General features: G+C 42.1%; 1 protein-coding gene across 2 annotated transcripts in view; it reads left to right on the top strand.

The window, feature by feature from the left end:
• pip5k1ca (phosphatidylinositol-4-phosphate 5-kinase, type I, gamma a) overlaps positions 1-22,667 on the top strand; it is a 76,034-nt gene that overhangs the window by 18,732 nt on the left and 34,635 nt on the right. For both annotated transcript variants that reach the window (XM_049587699.1, XM_049587700.1), the window contains exons 2-6: positions 9,036-9,067; positions 9,921-10,007; positions 10,186-10,316; positions 11,795-11,912; positions 15,644-15,796. In XM_049587699.1, coding sequence (XP_049443656.1) covers positions 9,036-9,067; positions 9,921-10,007; positions 10,186-10,316; positions 11,795-11,912; positions 15,644-15,796 — 521 coding nt within the window. The remainder of the gene's footprint in view (positions 1-9,035; positions 9,068-9,920; positions 10,008-10,185; positions 10,317-11,794; positions 11,913-15,643; positions 15,797-22,667) is intronic.

Consider the following 22,667-nt stretch of genomic DNA (forward strand, 5'->3'; position numbering starts at 1 on the left):
TTTGTTGTTCCATCCCCTGAAGGACTCTACAGACTGCTGCTGCTGCTGCATGATGGTGGAGTAGGACCTATTTTTCCTCGTTGTCTCATTCTGAGGCCTCTTTACATTGTCAAGGATGAAATCACTTGGGTACCTGTCATAGGTTAATGGAGGGATGTTAACACTGATGTCATATGATGTCAGACTGCTGTGCTGCTGGGGAGAGGCATATGTCTGAAGATGGTTTTCATACAATTTTTGTGGGAAATTCATCATGAAATATAGTAAAATAGTTAGAAATTGAACTCTAGTGTCTTTTAGAGAACCCTTGTTTCCCATAGCACTCTGTACCATACAGTATGAAAGCCCCCCCTCTCTATCCCATCATCTCCCTATCATAACTCCTTCCTTTTTATTTTCTCTGCAATATACTCTCATCATCTTTATGCCTCTCCATTCCTGTTATGCTATCACTCTTGCGAAATAGCAGCAGGGCTTCGTGTCTTTTTCACTTGCACTCACAACCGGTTGCTTGTAATTAGAATGTAACTACATTTCAGCCCGGCACAAATGGCGAAAATTTAAATGTAGCTCTGCTCTGCATGGCCCGTACTCAAGTGATCAAACACCTCTCTTATTTCATAAGCCATCTCTTTTCTCTCATAATTCACTTTGTAGTAATGGTGTTCGTGTCTGTGTTTAACTTCAAGCTGCTGGGGACAGGGATAATAGATGAATATTAGAAAATATAATTACGTGGGTCCACAGAGGTAAAATAAATAAAGAGCTGTCTGCTTTTTATTGATTTCAAAGAATGGAAAATGTTTTTTCATGATGGGACCTATTATGCTTTTCCTTATATTCTGTCATATATATGATATTACAATGTCAGATGTTCATATTAAACATGGCTGAAGTTTTAGATATATGTATGTTAATGTAAATGTATGTAAAAGTAATCCCTGTGTGCACAGTCTTCAGGCTGCAGACCGCCCTGAATACTGTTTTCAGCAATTTTCTTCTGCATGCAGCTTGTGACAGAGTTTTTTAAATACTCCAGGCATGTTGCTGCAAGCATTACATACATTACGTACACTGCTACTAGGGGTGTAAATTGCTAGTTTCATCACGATATTATAATGATTCTTTGGACAACGATACGATATTTGCTGATATGACAAAGTTTGCCACGATACGATTTTGATTTGATTCGGAGGCCTGCGATCGATATGAGCCAATATCATATGCCACAATCTGTTATAGAAGAAGCTGCCACCCCTTCCTTTTGTACTTTTGGCCATAAATGATAAAAACGACACATAAATAATGTAAATGATTGTAACCGCTTAAGTGCAGTAAAGTTTACTCCACTAACACACATAAAAGAGCACGTATGATCAGTTAGCCCTCAGGGTTTTCTTTTTATTTTAACTCAAACTATGATCTGTTTCATAGAACTTGAAGGCGAACTTCTCCCAATAGCCATAAAACATGGATTAAAAGCAACCTCATTTAACAAAAGTATTAAGTTTGGCACAATGATAACTGTCATCGTTCATAGACAAAACAGTTATTTATTGCTATTCACTTAATATTGGCTTAAGCATTTTTATATTGCATAAATTAGTCGTAGTGGCTAGCGGACTATTCCTCTGTTTATACTTCTTACGCACTGTTGGTTTAAGTCATTGCATCTCCCGACAGAACAGCGCAATTGAATTTCAGCCTGCATGCACTTTTTTGAGCCCAGTATTATTGAACCAGACCAGCTAATGTCACTGTGTTGCTTCAAGAACTTGCTCAAGATGCTCGGTATAACAGCATTGTTTACATACGACACGTGCTCTGTCTGTTGACCCTTAATTTCGACAAAATCGAAAATATTTCCACACTGCTGATTTATTCCCGGGCAAATAGCGTTATCGTCATCATCTTTCTCTTGGCTACTTACCATCTGCCTGCTGCTGTTTGACAGTGACACAGAATTTCAAAATAAAGTAACCTAAAGATGATGATACGGATCGATGTTTTCAGTTTGCATTGATGATATTGCATCATTGATCACTGAATGAATAAATTGTTCCAGATGGATGGATTGTTACAGCCCTAACTGCTACATGTAGCTACATGCTAACGTCAAGGAAACATATAATCGGGATTTCAAAATGAAGGTGTATCCTAAAGATGAGGAGATGGATTGATTTTTTCGCTTTTCATCGATGATACTGGATGTTGATCACTGGATCTCTATATTGTTCCAGATCTGCTACATGTAGCTACATGCTAACATCACTGAAACTAACATCACTGAAACATCTAATCTTGGTTGTCGATGTTGTTAATTTCTCCACGATTTTGGTTCATGTTCTTGATTTAACTTGTCTGGTTGTGAAGATTTTGGTTTAGAAGCTTTTATTAGTGGTTTTCACGGTATGAAGGGCGGCTACACTCCATTACAGTCATTTTCCGGCTGCAGTGATGTAGCAGATAAACACAAGAATGACCAATCACAGCAGACTGGGCTCTTTTGGTAGGGTGGCTTGAAGAGACAGGTGCTAAACTGGAGCGTTTCAGACAGAGGGTGAATACAGATGTTCCAGCACAGACAGTATGAGGAAAATAAAGTGTTTTTGAACATTTAAGCATGTAAACATCTCCTAGATGAAACCTAAAATAGAAATATGAACCTGAAAATGAGCGTAATAGGATCCCATTAAGGGTGTTAATGATTGTAGTTTTAGTATAAAAACATTATATGAGAAGCATAGTGGTTTTGTACCGTTGTTCCCAGTGAGATTCACTGCACAGAAAGGCAGCCATACAACTGTACTGTACTGTGGGTACAAATCAGTCTGTTTCTGGTTAAACCGTCATGGCGGTGGTTCGCTTAGAGTCGAGCAGGGAGAGATAAAGCACATGCTTGGACACACACAGCCTGACTCATTCACTGCACACACACTGTGCCTTAAAACCTGTAGTCTCAGCCAGCAGTCACACACTCACACCCCCTCTCACATACCTACGCATGCATACACACTCTGAGGGCAGTCTTAACAGGTGCAGACATGCGGAAAGGAAGAGATGTGGCTGCAATAAGATACATAATATACACACAGATACATGTACATATAAGGAGCAGGCACTTGGAAATAACAGAAGCGATGTGAAAGAAACACACTGAGCCAGCCAATCACATGCATCCACACATATGGAGCTACAGATACTGTAAATATATGTATGGGAAGGAGGAGAGCCGCCTCTTTAATTAGCTGCATTGCAAACATTCCTTCAGCAGCAGGTTTTTTTTTTCCCTCAGATTTTCTTCCCTGGATGTTCCAGTTCGAGAGCGTTGCTGGGCTTACACTGGCACGCTTTGGCTTGCTCATCCCAGTGCAAGTGTATGTGTGTGTGTGTGATAGAGTGAGATAGATAGAGACACAGAGCAGGAGGAGGGGTGGCAAACAGGCTATTCTGTGGCTCAGTCACATGGGCGTCCACGAGACGCACAGAGAGCAGAGAGTCTGGCTATCAATTCAGCTGCAGACACAAGAGTCAGGCTGTGAACATGCCACCCCACTCCAGAGTGACACTTGGTTATAAAGGTTAGCTGTGAGAGCCTCAGCTGGTGAGGGAGATGGATCCATTTTATACTGGTTAGATGTCGGAGCCTCCAAAGATTACAGCGATGTTTCTTCTCCTGTCATCCTTATTTAGCTTCCTGTGAATCTTTGACTCCTTTTAAAGCAGACATTTTGGTATGTCAGAGCAGAAGAAGCACACGTGCAACTAATAACACAAATATTTGTTGTAAATCATTCAGCTATATCAGTTCCACGGTCCAGCACTGGGTTGCACCAGCTTACATGAGTTCAAACATAGCATTGTTTAAACGTAACGGCAAAATTTTTCCAAGGTTGCACCAGCTAAAATCGTTCCAACGTAGGCATAAGTTACAACTTAAATCTTACCGAGCCTTTAATGGGTATAAAGTCCTCCGTAAAATAGGAGTTGTCATGGTGCATTGTTTTACAAGGTGGGATAACTTGGAGGATGAGGAGGAGCAGATTATACCGTCTCTTCTGTGTCGCCAGCGGACTGTCCCTGATAAATTACACCAGTTGGACATTTATGATGACTTTGATATATATACTTGCACTTTCCTTTTTTCACGAGTGGAGATACAGAAGATTACCAACCTGCTGGCAGTAGACTTGAAACATGACACAGACAGAAACGGGGCCCTCAGTCCTTACCTGTGGCATTGTGCATGCTGGATTACTGGAGTAGCTTATCAGGGCACCTAATGAACAGAGTCAAAATGGATTTTATTAATTAGTATTGAATGAATTAAATAAAGCATTTTGTGCGGCCCCTGAATGCGACATGAAATGCATTCATTATAGTGTAATCATTCCATTTCAGTACTTATACTTTCGATACACTTGAGTCTTTGAGTAGAAAATCTCACACACTGCTCCTGCTCAGCTTCACAATTCATCAGAAACACTTACGTTTCGGTCCTCCTGGACCTTCGTCGAGAGTGTTAAACACCCTTATTTCCAAGATTGAGCTTAAATAGAAACTGCTCCATCCATTTAACAGGTGAGCACAGGTGTGGGGGAATTAATCAGCTTTAGGCGTATCTCCCAATAGTTGACAACAGCCTGTGCACTGTATGTCACATATCCCACAAATGAAAGAAGAAGACAACAAAAACATAGGAAACACCTAGAAAACTCAAGCACCTTACATTATGAAGGCTATTTACAAGATTATTTACCAAAAATGTCTATTATGAATGAACACATCGGCCTTGCAGCTTTTATAAATCATTCAAAATATTTCCTCGTTCTTTTGTTTGCGAGATTTTCTGTTCAAAGACTCAAGTGATGTTTTCCAACGCACCTGCATCTGAGACAGTTGGATGTGCGAATACCTTTCTTCAGACTTTCAATACACTTAAAATGTACATTTAATACACTATTAGGAGACTGCATCAAGTTGCGCTCCCCTAGCAAGAGTCCGACAGGTTAGGGATAACACCTTGCAGAAAGCTACTGGTTGCATAGCAACTCATGGCACCTCTTGGGCCTGTCCCAGTACCCACACTTCCTCTAGAAATACCCACTTGCACTTGGTTGTGTGCGTTCACGTTTAGGCTAGTGGTGTCCCAAAACAGAATTGAGGTAGTGGAAGTGGTTTCCAACATTTTTTTCTCCGTTGATTCATCAGACGGAGAAGAATAAACATGGCACACGCCACAACACGAGCACTGGAGCCAGCATTTTCATTGCGTTGCTACTACGCGTGATGTATGCCTGCACGTCGGCCACGCCGACTTGCATGAAGTGGTGTCCCATTTCTTAGGGAAAGATCTCTACCCTAATATTTCTCACTTCCCTCATCAAGGGTTATCTCGCAAACGAGGGCACTCAATGCCAACTGGAAGATTTAAGGGGTAGAAATGGGACAGGCCCATCATCAGTGCTAGTGCTGTTAGCTAAAGTTAACAATTTCAGGGGTCAACTCACAACTGTGCTTTTCCTGCTTGGCTAAATTGGCTCTCAGGAAACCTTTGAGAACTCCTGCTTAGAGTTAAATGAAGTATGACTGACTGTGTATGTTACTAAGTCTCTGTAGACGCATTACTATTGTGCCATGCACATGCTTACACACAGAAATACACTTGCTCATACAGTGAGCTGTCAGAAGCAGCAAAGCACCCATTTTGAACCAGTCAAAGCCAGCTGACCCTGTGCTAAAACATGGTTCTCTCAACCTAACAAACAACATTAATGTCTCAGTGAGTAGCCATTCAAAACGTAGGACCTCCGGTGACATGTTTTGCATGAAGTAATGACATTTCTTTGGTATATATTTGAAATTAATCTTGTAATCTTAATAGTTTTTCACCTGGAATCCCCACAGCCACACCTGCTCAGATCCTCTCTTTGTTCTACGGGGGAAGAGGCCTTTTTTACAGGAGACACTTTGACATATCAGAGTAGGAACAGCACAGTAAATTATAGTGTAAATGATAACTTGAGTGATGGCTGCTTTGGTTTCAGGGTCCTGGTCTTGTGCATGCAGGCTCACTGTCATGGGACACATGAAAAGAACAGAGACATCATCATGTAGCCTAATCCGTAACATCTGTGCCTGTCCTACAATTACAAAACATAATGTCTGCTGTGAAAAAAGCCTATTACACACTTATTAAGTCTAATGCATGGCAGCATTGACATATAAAATTAAATCCATCTAATTAATATCAAAACTATTCCAACGCCATCAACAATAATACTTCTGTTAAGAAGAAGTGACACAAAATGGAAAGTAAACACAATAAAACTTGCGTCCCGTCACACCGTCTGCCTAATTAGGAATATTTTATCTAATCGCTGATATTTGTATCCTCATTTATTTATTCACAGCAGTCAGACTGTTGTAAACATATCTGCAGCTTCTCTATAAATTCCACCATCTGGGCGGCTGAGTGTGATATTGGATGTGAAGATAACAGAGAGGGAATTAATCTGCCTCACTCTCGTACCGACTGAAGCCCTGTTTCCTCCTCTCTCTCTCTCTCTCTCTGTCTCTTTCCACTCTTTCATTTGCTCATTTTGTGCTCTCTCTCTCTGCATCCTTCCTGGGCATTGTCTCCATTTTTATGCTGATCGTCTATAATTATGCATCCATTTCAGGCCCTCCTGGTAAAAACAGTCCTCTGATTGCATTTCTCTGCCGCCTCCATCCTGTTATTAGACTAAAAATGATCACATAACACATGTAAGGCTGCTGTACTTTTGAGATTTGTTAGATTGCCATCTGTAATGTATGCTGTGTAATTTGTAATTTGTTTGACTCCTGATGAAACACATGTCAGCCTGATAATATTAGGCTCAAACAGTGAGAGCATGTAGATTACTATCACTACAACAAACTCATAGAGGTCACATGTTTTATACTTCGTGTGAATTTGTATTTTTATACTATTAATTTGAAAAGCAGACATAGTCATGTATTGCGGCTGTTCCAACTTGACCACATAGATGCGAGTGACGGCTGGTTTTATGCAGAAACATAAGATGCTGCGTCTGGGCGACCAGAGAAGCTCAGGAGGACAGGATTTGATCCAGCTTGGCCAACTGAGAAAACGAGTGCGGTCAAGCAAGCTGTCACTCACGTCTCTGTGGTCAAACCAGCTGACAATAAAGTTGGAGACAGACACAGGCAGAGCAGGGCAAAGTCTCTGCGACAGCTAAATAGGTGCTTTCCCCCAGTGTTAGCAGCCCTTCTAGTGTGTGTGGAGGAGCTCAGGGTTTCCCATACATTGATTTAGTTGTGGCAGCCTTCAGCGATATCGGAAGAGCACCACACAGCTCATGAGTGTAGCACAACGGTGGCTGGGGCTCAGAGGGGTTGTCAACTAATTGGAAGATCAGCGGTTCAATCCAGTACTCCTCTAGTCTGCATGTTAAAGTATCCTTGGGCAAGATACTGAACCCCAAAATGCTCCGACTGGCTGTTCCATCAGTGTGTGGGAGCATGAGAATGGTTACTGAGTAGCAGGTTGCACCATGTATGGGAGCCTCAGCCACCAGTGTGTGAATGTGTGTGTGAATGGGTGAATGTGACATGTAGTGTAAAGGTGCTTTGAGGGGTCAGGCAATCCATTTACCATTTTTTACCAGAGCGTACTCTGGGCACAGAAGGAGCAGCAGAACGGCAGGCGCAATGAAAGTGAAAGTTTTTCCAGACTAGTTAAAAAAAAAAAAAAACCAGCTGCAGTCCCATGAAAACTGTGCGCCCTGTGGTCTAGCGCTGGGTCTAAAAACTAAGTCACCTCCGCAGCAGCTGCTCTTCTAATCTATTCCATTGATCAGCTCTGGTCGATCAGACCACAGACTGCACAAGTGATTAATTCTCCATCTCGTGACCCAGATGCATCCCTGTAACATAACCAAAGCAAACACAAGCCAGAATCTGTCGAACATTGAATCTGAAGATGACTTCTTCAGCCACGGGTCTGTGAAGCCTGCCATTCAGATCCAGAAATGTGGAGGTGATGGAGGAGGTCTGCAAGTACATCGAAGAAACGGGGCAGAGTCTAGAGTGTCTTCAGGATTTCCCTAGAATGAAGCAACTTTTCCTAAGACACAACACCACCCCTGTCCAGCCTCTCTTCAGCCCGAAAGGCAACCGGGTCACCTCACAGAGAAACTTTCTGACTGACGACTACTTAGAACGCATTCAGCTTTTGGGATTCAACATGTGTGCACATTGGTCACCAAGTGAATGCATTGCCAGTGACCTCTTTCTCGCAGCCTTTTAATTGATACAGAATCAAACCATCTTGTGCTAAAATCATTGCTGCTGCTGAGTGGACATCAAATCTCATGAAGACTTCTGCCTGTGCTGCGTTTAGGGACCCTCAAAAACCTTCAAAGTTGGAGAGGGGACACAGAAAGATCACACACAGATTCTTACTCTGTGGGAAACACAGGAGCTGAGCCCCGCCCTCAGTGAATCACCCACACAGAGAGCAGAGGACAGAAGCATCGTGCCTGTAAATGACACCAAAAGTAGCAACATAGTTTTTTTTGTTCATACGACTAGGGTGCTGTGAAAAAAGCGTATCCACATTTTGTCAAATTAATACTCTGTGTTTTACAGTTGATTCTATTTTCCTTATCTAATCCGATCTAAGCCATTCTGTCTGTTTTCTGCATTGTAGAAATCACAGGGCCTGACACCCCTAGAGCCATTAGCATGGCTGAAAATGCATTAAACCTCATGTACAGTACACAGGGCTTTACAAAGGTCTTGGTCCCCTTGTTGCTGACGCTCCTGTCTCCTGCAGTTCCTCCAGCTGACAGGGCCCTACTTGTGTTTGACACTGTTATTACATAATGTTGGACCGCCGTGTCCACCCTTTGGCATTCATCTTTGTCACGGAGAAAACTAATGATGCTGAGTAATGGAGCCTCCCCGTCTCAGAGCAACTAACACACTCATCTCTGTCTGTCTCCTCTTTCTGTCTCTCTCTCTCTCAGATGCTGCTGCTAGGAAAGCCTTCATCACAGAGGTGAGCCACCATCTGTCCCTGTGATCATCTGCTCCGTAACACATCTCTTTTTAGTTCCTTTTTTGATCCTCTACATCAGTAACACCTAGTTCTTTGGTTTTAGCCACGCGCTAATTAAAGTATTACCCCACAAAGGATTGATCTGAGCGATTCATATTTGGGTCAATTAATATTTGGGTCAATTAATATTTGCTGTGTGGTTTTTTTTGGCGCGTTGGTGCATGAGGACTGGCACAAACCTTCAGTACGGACTACCAGAAAATATTTAAATATTGCTGTAGTGTTCTTTGTCTTTGCTAGACAATTTGGCTCACGTTATTTTAATCCTCCTAATTTAGTAAATCCCGTCCATCTGGCGTACTGAATGTTAAAGCAAACATTAGAAGTATTGCACAGTTTGTTAGCTCTAAATCTGCTGAGGATATTTAACTCTACTTTAAAACCAAAAAGCTTATTGAACATCACTTACAACAGCACCGGATATATTTACGTTGGCTGTCCAGCTATGAGATCTAAAACATCCACTGTACGTAGCTGCTGCCATTAAAACAGTTTCTAAATCAGATTAGCTTACAAAGCATGCTATCAGACCTCATGCTATGCACAGTTTGAGTGGGATCGATAAAGTTCCACTAGTTAAAGATCCTCAGAACAGAGGAGTTTGCATGTTAGTTCAAAATGAAAACCTGCTCTCTTCAATGAGTCAGTTTATAATATCAAAGCTTGAAATCGCTCTCATGCATTAATACTGTGCCACTCCCCTGTCTTTAATGTTTAAATAATCAATGTTAATGAACAGGTGCAAATCCCCCTGTCCACCATAATACCAGTCTCTCCCTCTTTGTCTCGCCAGATGCCCTCATCCTCAGGCCAGCCTGGTCAGGGAAAGAAGATTGGCCACAGAGGGGTGGATGCATCAGGGGAAACTACTTACAAGAAGGTACTGTGGACAGCACATGCCTGGGCCGTGATGTGTTGACTGGTTTGCATTTTTAAAGCATTAAATGGTGATGGATGTATTTTAAAATGCTCCACGTCAGAATAGAACTGTTCTCTGGCTGTGGGGGTGAAAAACAGCGAAGGTATTTCACTCACCGCACCTTCCCCTCTCTCCACAGACCACATCCTCAGCCTTGAAAGGTGCCATCCAGCTGGGCATCGGTTACACAGTGGGTAACCTGAGCTCCAAGCCTGAGAGAGATGTGTTGATGCAGGACTTCTACGTGGTGGAGAGCATCTTCTTCCCCAGGTCTCTACTGCAACCACACACAAAAAACCCTTTGTATACACGCAGTATGTTTCCTACGACAGCATATCAGGCCATTGTAGATTAAAAATAATATTATCACAGAGCCGGAGGAGAGGGGGAATATTCTGAGAAAAAACTCAGAATTTCTCAGATTTCAGAAGTCTTTGAGCACACTGAGTCTGGTGACGTAAAATAAATTTGTGACCACATAAAGACCACATAAGGACGAAATTGTGGTGGGTGAATCTGTCAAACACTGGACTTTCACTCAGGAGACCATGGTTTGTGTCCTGCATGAGTTAAAGTTGGGTATTTATTTTTAGTTGACTTATTATTTTCAGTTTTTACAGTGTATAAAGCTGCTGAATGCACAATGTGAAGATAAACTTCAGCAGAATGGCTGAACAAGCCCGTCTCTGTTTGTGGCATATTTTGACATTGCTATGGCCAGGTAACATCACCTGAGGTTGACACAACTTTCATTTTGGAGCTATTTTGGAGCCTTAATGGGACGTCAGGATTGTAGCTTCAAGCAACAGTTACGTAACGTCTCAGTGTTTGCTGGGATTCCCTGTTTACTGGGAGCATCTGTGGTGGGATGAGCTTGAACCAATCTAACAAAGCAAAGTGACAAAAAAAAAAAAAAAAAAATTTTTCTCTTTTTTTGTAAATTTGTCACTTCAGTTTCAGAGAATTTGTGAGTTTTTTCTCAGAGAATATCAGAGATTATTCAAGTTTTTTCTTGTAAATTTGTGAGTTTTTCTTGTAAATTTATGACTTTGTAATCTCAGAGTGTATTCAAGTTTTTTCTTGTAAATTTGTGATTTTTTTCTTGCAAATTTATGTCTTTATATTCTCAATGAATATTCAAGTTTTTTCTTGTAAACTTGTGAATTTTTCTCATAAATTTATGACTTAATAATCTCAGAGTATATTCATTTTTTTTCTTGTAAATTTGTGAATTTTTCATGCAAATTTATGACTTTATAATCTCAGTGAATATTCCATTTTTTTCTTGTAAATTTGTGATTTTTTTTTTCCGTAAATTTATGTCTATAATCTCAGAGAATATTCAAGTTTTTTCTTGCAAATTTTTATTATTTTTTTCTCAAAAATTTATGAATTTTTTATTATCTCAGAGAATATTCAAGTTTTTTCTTGCAAATTTGTTTATTCTGAAATTTACCACTTTAATCCCAGGAAATATCTAAGTTGTTTTCTTTTAAATTTAAGACTTTAATCTCAGAGTTTTTCCCCTGAATATTACCCCCCGCTCCCGGCTTCGCACTAATTTATTTTTATCTATCATGGCCTTGATATGCAGTCCTGATTCCAGTGCACACATGAATAATACAATATTAATGCATGTTGTTGATATGTTCTTCTTATCCTTCCTGTTTGATGTTTGCTTGTGAAAAAATATTAATTTAATCACTCTCTTCTAATCTTACGCTCTCTGATATTCTTCTGTGCTTTAGTGAAGGCAGCAACCTCACTCCAGCCCACCATTTCCCAGATTTCCGCTTTAAAACATACGCCCCTGTGGCCTTCCGCTACTTCAGAGAACTGTTTGGCATCAGGCCGGATGACTACCTGGTAAGATTTCACTTTGTCCGTGTCTCTAAATGAATAAAGATGAATTCTTATCACATGGATGTTAAACGTTTTCCAGGAAATCTTTAGATTATAACTACATGGTATGAAATAAAAGAAAGGGATGCACTGAGCTGGTTAGCTGTGGTGGAAATTGAACTAATCTCAGTAGTAGCGTTCAAAGCAGATAGACATGAACAGGGAGGAAGAGAAAGCAATCAGGAGGGGAAAGGAAAGGAGGCCAGGAAAAGACAATGAAACACACAGAGTAAATTAAGTAGAAAGATGTGAAGAAGGAAAATGGAAAAGAAGTTAATAAAGATGAGAAGCAGGATGGCGAGAGAGAGATGAAAGAGTAGAGGACAAGAAGCGATGAAACGGCACAAGACAGTGCAGAGGGGAGGAGACAGGACGGTCGAGGAGAGGGAGGGAAGGTCTGCAGCTTGTCACCCCTCATCAGCGTGGAGGACCTGGAGGCTGCGTGATTCACAGCTCCGCCCTGAGCAGTCTAGCAGAATATACATGCACTGCTTAGTCAGTGTTTCTGCGTGCTCTGTGTGCACATATCTTTAAAGCATCGGCTCTCCAACCACGTGGAAATACCACATCCTGCCTTGTTTCTGCCATCTCTCTCAGCCGGCCTGGGGTCACTCATCACCATATGTCCACACAAGCCATCTGGGGACTTGCATGTTCTCACCAGACTACCAGACTGATTTTTAAGATTGTGAGTCTGGTTACACTGAAGTAGTAGGTACAAGACAGAAACAGAATCTCGTTCTTATTTCTCTCCTTATCCTGCTACAAGTGTTGAGCTGCCTGTACTAACAGAAATACAAATCTTAGGAGGGACAGGTGCTCTAACTGAATCTATCTGACCTAATTGATAGAGAGCATCCTTAATTAGACGACTCTAGTAGACTTTTTAAGAGAGTTCTCTTTCAGATTCAGAGCACTGCTCTCTACCTGATGCTAAATCTAGACTCCTTGTGGAGGTAGAAATTTAAAAATAACATCCCAATGTGGTCAATTACGTATCACATTACATTCATAGTCATAGAGTAGCTAACAGCCTGGGAGTTTTTCAGCACCTTGCCACAACAGATTAGTCCACCTTTAGCAGCGTTTTCTACGGAGGTCTTAATGAGCCGTTTGGGGGCAGCATCTTTATAAGAGCTGGGCGGCATGTTCACATTTATTCATTAATGTGTAATGTGTTTGGTGTGAGCACAGCTTTGGATGTAAACAGGGTTTTGAGTAGGAAATAAAAAACAAATAGTGTTTTTAACACTACTGGCAAGCACGTGAAGCAACAAGACTTGAATATAGCCCTGTAAGAGTCACATAAACAGAAAAACAAGAGACAAATCTGAAACTCTTCTAGGGGTGGCAATCACCAGAGGCCCCATGATACCATATTATCACAATACAATGCAATATTATTGTAATTTTAAACATGTCGCTGAGTATTGTGATAAAACATACTATGATATACTGTGAATTATTCCCTTTTTTTGAACTTGAAATATTGTCCCTGAAGGACAAAACATCAGTTTTATCTAATGAGATAAAGCTGTTCATCTCACTTCAGTGATGTTTATCGCTGCAAAATGTACACTGTGTGATTTTGGGCTGTCCCAGACAAAAGATGACCATCGTGGGAGAAACGTGGCGATATCTTTGGTCGTGGCTCTAAAACGGTGGTCTTACGTCGCACTGTGAGACATGTTCAAGGACGGCCGTTGTCAACGTCTTGCGACCAAAGATAACCTGAGATAAAATTCTGACAGTGTCAGAAATTTACGATGACTATCTCACAGTGGGACAGCCGCTACCACCTACATCTACTAATCAACCAATAGAAATGCAGCACGAAATGACACAATGGTCACCGCGACACCGGCGCTAAACCCAAACAAATGATCGCCTGCCATGGAGGTAAAATGAACAAAAAGAAGTCTGTGGAACTCCCAGAAAGAGGAAAGTGTGGTGGAGCTGTGGCAGCAGAAGCCTTGTTGATTTGATGTTTCCTCCAGCTGTTACCATGACCGCGAGAAATGACTGCATGGAAGGAAATTGCGGAGGAACTGCAACTTCCAGGTGAGCAAGCTACCTATGGTGGCACAGATGATGACGTACGCTGATGTGGTGCACGCTGATGACGTTGCATATTGACGTACGTCGTAACCTGCGATTCAGTAGTAAACGGCCATTGTGCAATCCGCACACATCAAACTTGACATCGTGCCAAAGTTTATTAGATCCACGTCTCAGTGTGTCATGCAATAGTCTTATAAGATTGCTAAAATTGTACAGTGTATAGATGGCATAAAACAGGCAATTGATTATAATATTCCATTAGGCTATCAACATTTTCATTTGTATTTGTGCTTAAATACAATATCTTTCATTAGTGATGAAGTATCCAGCTGCATTTTTGGTCAATTGTTTTGTCTAAAAATCGTGATAAATGCCCAATTTAGTTTTCCAAAACTCGATGGAAGTTATTTGTTTTGTTTGACCAGCTTTCTATAATCCAAAGATGTCAAGTTTAGTATCATATATGACCAGTAAGATTATTAAATGCTCGTGTTGGGGAGGCTGGACTGCTTTGCATTTTGATTTAAAAAATAGCTAAATTGATTATACAGCTGCAGCATAAGTTTCTGTTAATCCACTAACTGTTGAATGCCATAGAGATCTGCAATGCTTGTGCGATCGAACAAACTAAAGCGGTCGTTTTCTGCTCGTTCCAGGACTGACTTATTTTATCCCTCAGGAGAGGGATTTCTGAAAAGTGAGCCATTAGCAGAACATAGGCGAAGGCAGCTTCACCTTTTTCAAAAATGATGTCTGTCATTACTTGCTTTTAAGCCGCGGAGAAAAGGGAGCGAGCAGACTAATTAGCCGCGTTAACCGTCATATCAGCGGGAGTCTGATGTGTGCGTTAAAAAAAGCTGGAATTTAAAAGCAGTCATTATTTGACATCTAAATACGTCCAATCTATATTAGCTGCCTCTGTTCTGTTACAGCATGTACTGTTCTTCTTTTGTTTCTCTCGCACACAGTTCCTGCTCATTGTTCTGCCACAGTGTGTTTTTGTTTCTGTGTCTGCATGTCTCTACCTGATGAGCGAGCTTTAAAATCTATTTTATGGATCTTGGGGTTTGTTCATAGCGTCTCTGTCTTAACATGCTTTTGTTTGTGTTTGATCACCGGTGTTTTTGAAAGGAGCTCATCGACGAATGTGAGGAAATAAGTTCAGATCCGAACATATTTTCATGGGTTTCTTAACTCTACTGCGCTTCGTCCACTTCGACCTGCTCGTGTTGCTGCACGTTGCTCCACTCTGTGAGCATTTGGCTGCAGATGTATGTGAAAATTAGAGTGTGGAAATAAGCAAATACATTTAGTCACACTGTTGATTGCCTCTGTTCTGACACGCAGATTCACTAAGCTCCGACGGTAACTAGGCTGTTATCTTTCCTCTCTCTTGCTCATTAGTGTCGAGCAGAGTACAAACCATTCAGCAGCTTCTCATTTCATAGCCAATGCAGACCATGTATCTTTTGGGTTAGCCAATCAGAAAATGCTGTTTACATTGCAGTGTCTTTTGCAGAGTGATGATTGTAGAACACAGGCATATTTACAGTATCAGGTGTCAGTGTTTTGAACAGTATGTCTCTCTTCTCTCTCGTCTGTGTGTTTGTGCTTCTCTGTGTGTGTACCTGCAGTACTCCCTATGTAACGAGCCTCTGATCGAGCTGTCCAATCCCGGAGCGAGTGGCTCGGTCTTCTATCTCACAAAGGATGATGAGTTCATCATCAAGACTGTGATGCACAAGGAGGCTGAATTCTTACAGAAACTGCTGCCCGGATACTACATGGTAAGCAAAGTGTGTGAGTGTGTGAGGCTTAAAGGGACACTTCATAGATTTTCAACCAGCTTTGTATCATAACAATGTGGGTAGTATGTGTAAATGAACTGTGGTAATCTTATGCAGTGGTTATTGCTGGCTCTAGGGCTGTTGTTCGAACTACAAATTGTAATTCCTAATTTTTGAATGCCTGCCACCACTGACACAAAAGCCCCATTTCCACCACACACCTTCATTATGGTACCTTCGGGACAATAGTAACCCTTCAGACATGGTATCTAGACCCTAGCATCTCCACCGCAAACAGTACCCTTAAATGTGGGCGGGGTTGTTGTCACTCACTGCTCCGTCCAGCACTCACTGTATTTCCTCATCACTGGTGACACAGATGGAAGTCCACCTTGAAGTGCATTAGGGCTGTCAAAAAAAATTCAAAGTTTTATAAGTGTGAACCTAAATTTGATAATTCGAATATCATTAACAATTAATTAATACTATTAATAATGTTGTATATCACGGCGAATCCCGTTCGGGCAGAGATGGCTTGCGCACAAGCCGGGCCAGAGAGGGACGCAGCGACGGAGGAAGAGGCGCTGACGGAAGAGCCCGCTGCGCCAACACCGCCCACTGCGCTGTCCGTGATGCGTGACCTGTTCAGGGAGACATACAGGGAGAGTGTTGCACCTGCTGCCTCCCTGCCTACCCTTTTTTAAGAAGAGATGAAACGTTACCAGAATGAGACACCACTACGAGCCGAACAGGATCCACTCTTGTGGTGGAAAACTACGCACTGAAGTATCCAAACATTGCTCAAATAGCGATGCAGAAGTTAGTCATACCTGGCACTTCAGTGAGGTCAGAACGGGTGTTTTCATCCGAGTGTCACGTTCATATTGCATCAGCAATAAGCATCTTATTTTTTGTGTTTTTTTTTGTAAAAAAAATAATAAATTTGAATATTATTCAAACTCTACTTAATTCGAAAATATTCAGACTCAATTTCATGGTGCTTTTGACAGCCCTAAAGTGCATCTTGTTTATCGTCCACAGAACGAGGCTGTATGCCGCCATTTTCAGGACAAAATAGAACAGGCTGCAGTGAGAGTCTCTCTCCATGGGATATTTAAAAATAGCAGCTTTGTGCATTTAGTCCTTCTCAGGCAAGCTCAGGGGTTTAGTGTTGCCTGAGCCCACAGGAACGACACTCTGCAATGCTTTTTTTTTTTTTCTCCAAGTGAGGATCAGAATATATGCAGTTCACATAACACAGCCGAAATTAGCAGCAAAACTTACTTTCATTCAAGAGTTACAGTTTACTAATGTAAGTAAAACTCCACAGTGTGAACAGTGGTCACATGAGCCTCAAAACCAGCCACAACTCAGCCCTGAGCAGAGTGACCGTCCTCTACTGACCAATCAACAGACTGCAGTGTTCACAGCTCCACCTTTTAGTACCAGATCTGTGTGCTAGGTACCCCAACAGAGGGGGGACCAAAAATGGGGACGGTGCGGAACGGTTCCACTGGTACCATCCACAACTTTTTACAGTGGAAACTGAAAAACTGCAGACCGAATTGAACTGAACCATACTGTACTGTTCGGTGGAAACGGGGCTTAAGAGTATAAAATCGGATCAAGGGGGAGACCCCCTCAAACACAGAGACCAAACTCTGATCAAAGGTTAAAACTAGGCAGTGTTGATCAAATATAAACCAAGATTCTGTAACTGCACTGCCTGTTTTTAAACCTAAAATGTCTTCAGTAACATATTTAAGGCACTTTGTGGCTGCAATATGAGAATTTGTGAATAGCAAGTGGGTGCTATACTGTTTTCTGTACTGTAAAAGCTGAGGCTAAAAATACTGAGATCAAACGTTAGAACTAAGCAGTGCTGACTAAATACGAACCTAGATTCTGTCACTGCATTGCCTATTTGCCATCTTTTCAGAAACATATTCCAGCACACTGTTTTACTGTAATTTGAACTTGTTTGTTGCCAGCTAGCTGATATATTTTTTCCTGTATCAAAACAGAGAAACTTGCTTTCAGTCACCAATCAGCAAGGTTTTCTACCTCTTGAGCTAAAGCGAATGCTACAGCCTGTTGCCTCTGTTTTTTCTGATCTTGTAGTAGCAATGTCAAAATTATTTGTATCTCTCTTCTTTCTACTGCATAGATAGGCCAGTTTATGAAAAGACCATCTTTCCAGCTGTGAAATACTTTTTTTGTTTAACAAAAAAAATACATGCATCATAAAAAAGGATATTTGATATATAATGACATACAGAGGGTCCAAGAAGTATTACAAATTAAGCATTTTGAAAATCTCAAGTGGCACTAGGTGTAGTTTGCTTCCACTCAGACGGGCATCAGCCTTTTAACAAAGTTTGTCTAAGTGTAGATGGTAAATAATTTAGGGAAGGGCTCCAGATCTTCAGAAATGAATTCTCATCATCCACAAGGACAGCACTAATTCTTACATGAGGTAAGACACTAAACATCTCACTGTACCAGACTGTTACTGCAGGTGGAGAATCTTTAATCCATTTCGACAGGATGTATTTACGAGCAAGGAGCAAAAGTTTGTCCAACAATTTATACAGGTTATAAGAGATGGCTACTACCTTTAGGGCAAACTCAGTAGGAAGAGTCCTGGATCCTTCCTTATTGTTGTCCTAAATCAGATTACGCTCCCAAAAAAAGTGGAAAAGAGTCTCCAGGTCTGTTTTACACTTTCAGGTTTGGTAGTTTTCCTCTTTTTCTCCTCCTCACATGCACACTCAAACAAAACAACAGGCACATGCACCCACAGTGAAAACACAGGTTCGTACACAATGCACAAATGGTGGAGAAGCTTGTCAATGTTCATGTATCTCAGTGTGAATAGCCCTTTGCACACACGCATAAATACTGACCTCCACCTCTGATGTTCTTATTATGAGTCGTATTTTTAGATCTCAGGTTTACGTAAGACCCTAGAAATCTGTCCTCTGAGCGTGACATCCTTTTCGTATGAAGCAGACATAACAGCTCTATCATCTCCGCCCGAAACCTTGGGCCATTCGGTTTCATAAGAGACTGGCCGATGTGTTTCACATAACAGAGCCTGGCTTGTGCCAACAGTGCCCCCCCTCCTCCTACTCTCTCCACAGTCTGCAGGCTCGTTCTGAATGAACTCAACCAGCAAACAGCTCCATGTATGTCCATGCTACTATTCTAGCCTCTTGAGGTTCACAGCCTTCAGCTTTGTGTTTATTCATGTGCCGACAGCTGCGGCCAAAGACCGCTGCAGGGATTCATTTAATCATTTAGGGACGTTAAAGGCTCAGCGCATTTACTGTGACCTTTTCCGTCGACCTTAAAGGCTCTGAAGCCTTTCTTTGCAGGTGTAATTGGTCTAAGGAAAGAGAATTATTGAAAGCAGAGGGACTCGCTCAGGCTTGTGTTAGATAGCCGTAGCTTGAGGCTGGAACAGGTGGACCGAGGAGAGGAGACAGAATAGCGCAGACAGACAGGCGAGTCAAACCCACGCCGAGATAAACACACAGAAGAAACCACACATAACATCAAAGCGCTGCACATGTAACACCAAAACATAGTTTGAGCCGTACAAGCTCATCTGTATTTGTAACAAGCATAACATGCAGGCCTTCATTGGTGAAGCTCTTCATGTCTCCCACAGCTGACTGGCTGACGGTAGTGGGCTGGCTGAAAAGTCTGGCTCTGGGCAGCATACAGATCACAGTGATGTAACCGACTCCACTGCTGCCACTTCTCTCCCTCCTGTGTATTTGCCCTTCTAGTCTTTCCATCTTCTCTCATGTTTTAGTGTCTTATCACTCTCCCTGCTGCTACGACTCTCGCAGTGTAATTTATTTCCCTTTTATCTCTTGCTCTGCCTGCCTCGTGTTTTAATCCACTCTTTCTCCAGCCTTTCTTTTCTCATATTTGCTCTCCTCTCTCCCTCCCTCCTCTGCCTCACGTGTCAGTGTTGTTGGCTCGTCACTGCTCTGCCCTCTTAACATTGACAGAAGGGTCGTGTGTGGCTGAGGGCAGAGGATGCTCTTTCTCTCTCTCGCGTGAGCGCTCTCTCTCTGAAATCCCTCTCCATCGTTTTTCCGCTCTCTCTCTCTACCGGTTTCTCTCATCTGAAGGTCACTCACACAAGTGCTGAGCTTTTTAGTCATAATTCCACATTCATCCTTCATCTCTCCTCTGTCTGTTTCTGCTCCTGAATGCTGTGTGTTCTCACTATACGGACCACTGTCTCTGTCTCTTCCCTCTCATTTCTCTAATGGGACTGAACTGGCCCAGGTCCCAAGGTCAAAGCAGGTTTTTAACTAAGCACCCAGCCAGACTAACCTCATTTGTTTGGATTGGGTACTGAAATATTCACCACAGACTGGTGGCTGAGGGGAGAGTCTCGTATACAGTAAATGCAGAATCATGCAAAACACAGAGAAGAGTACATAGTTAAAGTGCTTTTGAGGAGCTTTATAGTTATCATCGGTGCCAATATGAGCGCACATTGAGGGCCACTTTTTCCCAGTTCTTTCGGGGGCCCCAAACATTTGCCTCTCCTGATGTTGCAGAGTGGTGGCAATTAGCTAGCCAGTGGGACATGAAGAGAGGGACTGACATGCACTAGCCTGTGCACACAGCCGGCCCGGCTACCAAAACAAATAACAGAGAAGCTCGGATTTCCCACACTCAGAGGGAGCTTAACTTCATTCTCTGCCCAGGAAGCCATTACTCCACTATATCTTTACAGAGCAAAATTGGTTAGCTGCTGTGTTAATGCTCTAAATGTCATTTATAGCTGCGGTTTCCAACTGGTGGGTCGCGGTCCAAAAATGGGTCAGGGGTTCATTCTGAATGGACTGCAAGTAAAGCCTTGTTCACAGCCTTGATCTTTTCAGTGTTCATACCTGGCGACGTGTGTTTCTGTCATCGGCGTTACGGCCTGTGTGCACACCACGAGATTTTACTACCGAGCCCTCGCCGACAGAGCCCCAGATAACATGATGATGTCGCCATGTCACGCGTGACCAAAACAGGATATTATGAAGTTCCGCAGCGCTACGTGTCAACATGGATGTCCGACAGCTTGGAGCTCTGCAGGTTGTTTGCGCCCTGCTCTGCGCTGAGAAGAAACAGGAAAAGAAGAAAGGGATTTGGGTAAAGGAATGGGTCGCTGCATGCAGATTGCGCGGGTTGTAAACTCTGCAGAGAGAGTTGGAGGTGAGTTCTATGAATAAAACTTGGTTGCCACTGCGCCGCTAGCCTATTAGCTTGCATCGTACTGTCTATATAGTTTATGCATGTATTCTGATCCAGATTATTGTACCTGAATGGGTTTTCGGGAAATGCTACGGATGACAGCGGAGGACTTTGATTTCTTGCTGGGGCTGGTAGAGCCGTACATCGCAAGATCCAGTTGTGCCATATCCGCTAGAGAACATCTGTCCTTGACCCTGCGCTATCTGGCTACAAGTCGGTTATTTAAATTGCGTGGAAGTAAAAATAAATGAATAAGATCTGCCTCCAGAGCCTGGGTCCAAACACAACGCGCACTATGTGCTCCTGTGGACGTTGCTATTGTTGTTGCTTGCCGGCTTGTCCGCCTCACATTTTTTCCATCCTCCTGCGTGCTGACGTGGGATGTATCCCGCCTCTCATTGGCTGATGCTCTTTGTCAGTCATGTCACACCAGTTTTCTAGCATGCCAGATATCCAGTCCCACTCACAGACGAAGGGGCGACTGGCTCGGAGGGTTGTTCACACATGAGGGCAGTCTATCTGCCGACTCACCTGCCACCCAAGGTGGCTCTCGAGATCCTCTGCGACGTCAAAATCGCGGTGAAAATTGTGTAATGTGAACAAGGCTTAACTCGCAAACATGTCACGTTTGTAAAAAAACACACTTCCTTTTGAAGTTCCATGAATTTCCAGGGCAGAGCTTTTATTTTATGTCATTTCCTGCCATAGAGTGAGTGACTAACAGACAGCTACTTGACAGAGACAGCAAACTAGCTCGACGACACAAGGATGGCGCTGAATATAGTAAAATGTGTGGACCATGAACTATAGTAAGGAGAAAACTGGATCCTGGGGCTGGACCACTTGGGAACCACTGATTTATGGACGTTTATAGGATCAGGGTGCTCCGTTACAGTGCCATTGCACTAGTCTTGTCATTATTGTATTGTATATGTTGTTTGTACTTAATACTAAATTATGGTCTTAGGTTAATAATCTGATTATAAATTTTAAGGTCTGTTGTAGGGTTGCAACAGTTGTTGTCATCAGTGAATAATCTGCACCGATGTTCTCTAATAATAAATTCTTCATGTGGTCAATAAAATGTTAAAATGGCTGTCACAGTTAGCTAAAATACAACATGACATCCTTAAATTTCCTTTTTATCCTCCTTATTATCACACAAGACAAAGAGAAACATCAAAACAACAGAATGTTTGGTATTTCTGTTAGAAGAAATGACTTCAACAATTAATCAAATATCAAAACAGTTGGTGATATTAGGAATGTAATCGCAGTTTGAGCGTGACCACTTCCATGTTTCATAGCGCTGTGAGCTCCTGACTTCTGTTCGCTCTCTGTTATGTAATGCCTCCTGGTGCAATCAGATGGAGAAATGTGTAACTGTGGATAGTGTGTGTACACTGAGAATTTTGTATTGTTTGTCAATTACCTATTTACAGAACATGCGTCACCTGTCCTGCTGCTCATGTATTTTTGTAACACTTAAAGGTCTCATGAAATGAAAAATGGTTGCACCGTGTTCCTGGATGTGTTTTAGATATTTTACATTAACATGCTAACCTTTTCTCCTCCTGTGAAAAAAAAAACAGTTAGCACA

Source organism: Epinephelus fuscoguttatus, linkage group LG10 (genome assembly GCF_011397635.1).
Source record: "Epinephelus fuscoguttatus linkage group LG10, E.fuscoguttatus.final_Chr_v1".
Taxonomy (NCBI): domain Eukaryota; kingdom Metazoa; phylum Chordata; class Actinopteri; order Perciformes; family Serranidae; genus Epinephelus; species Epinephelus fuscoguttatus.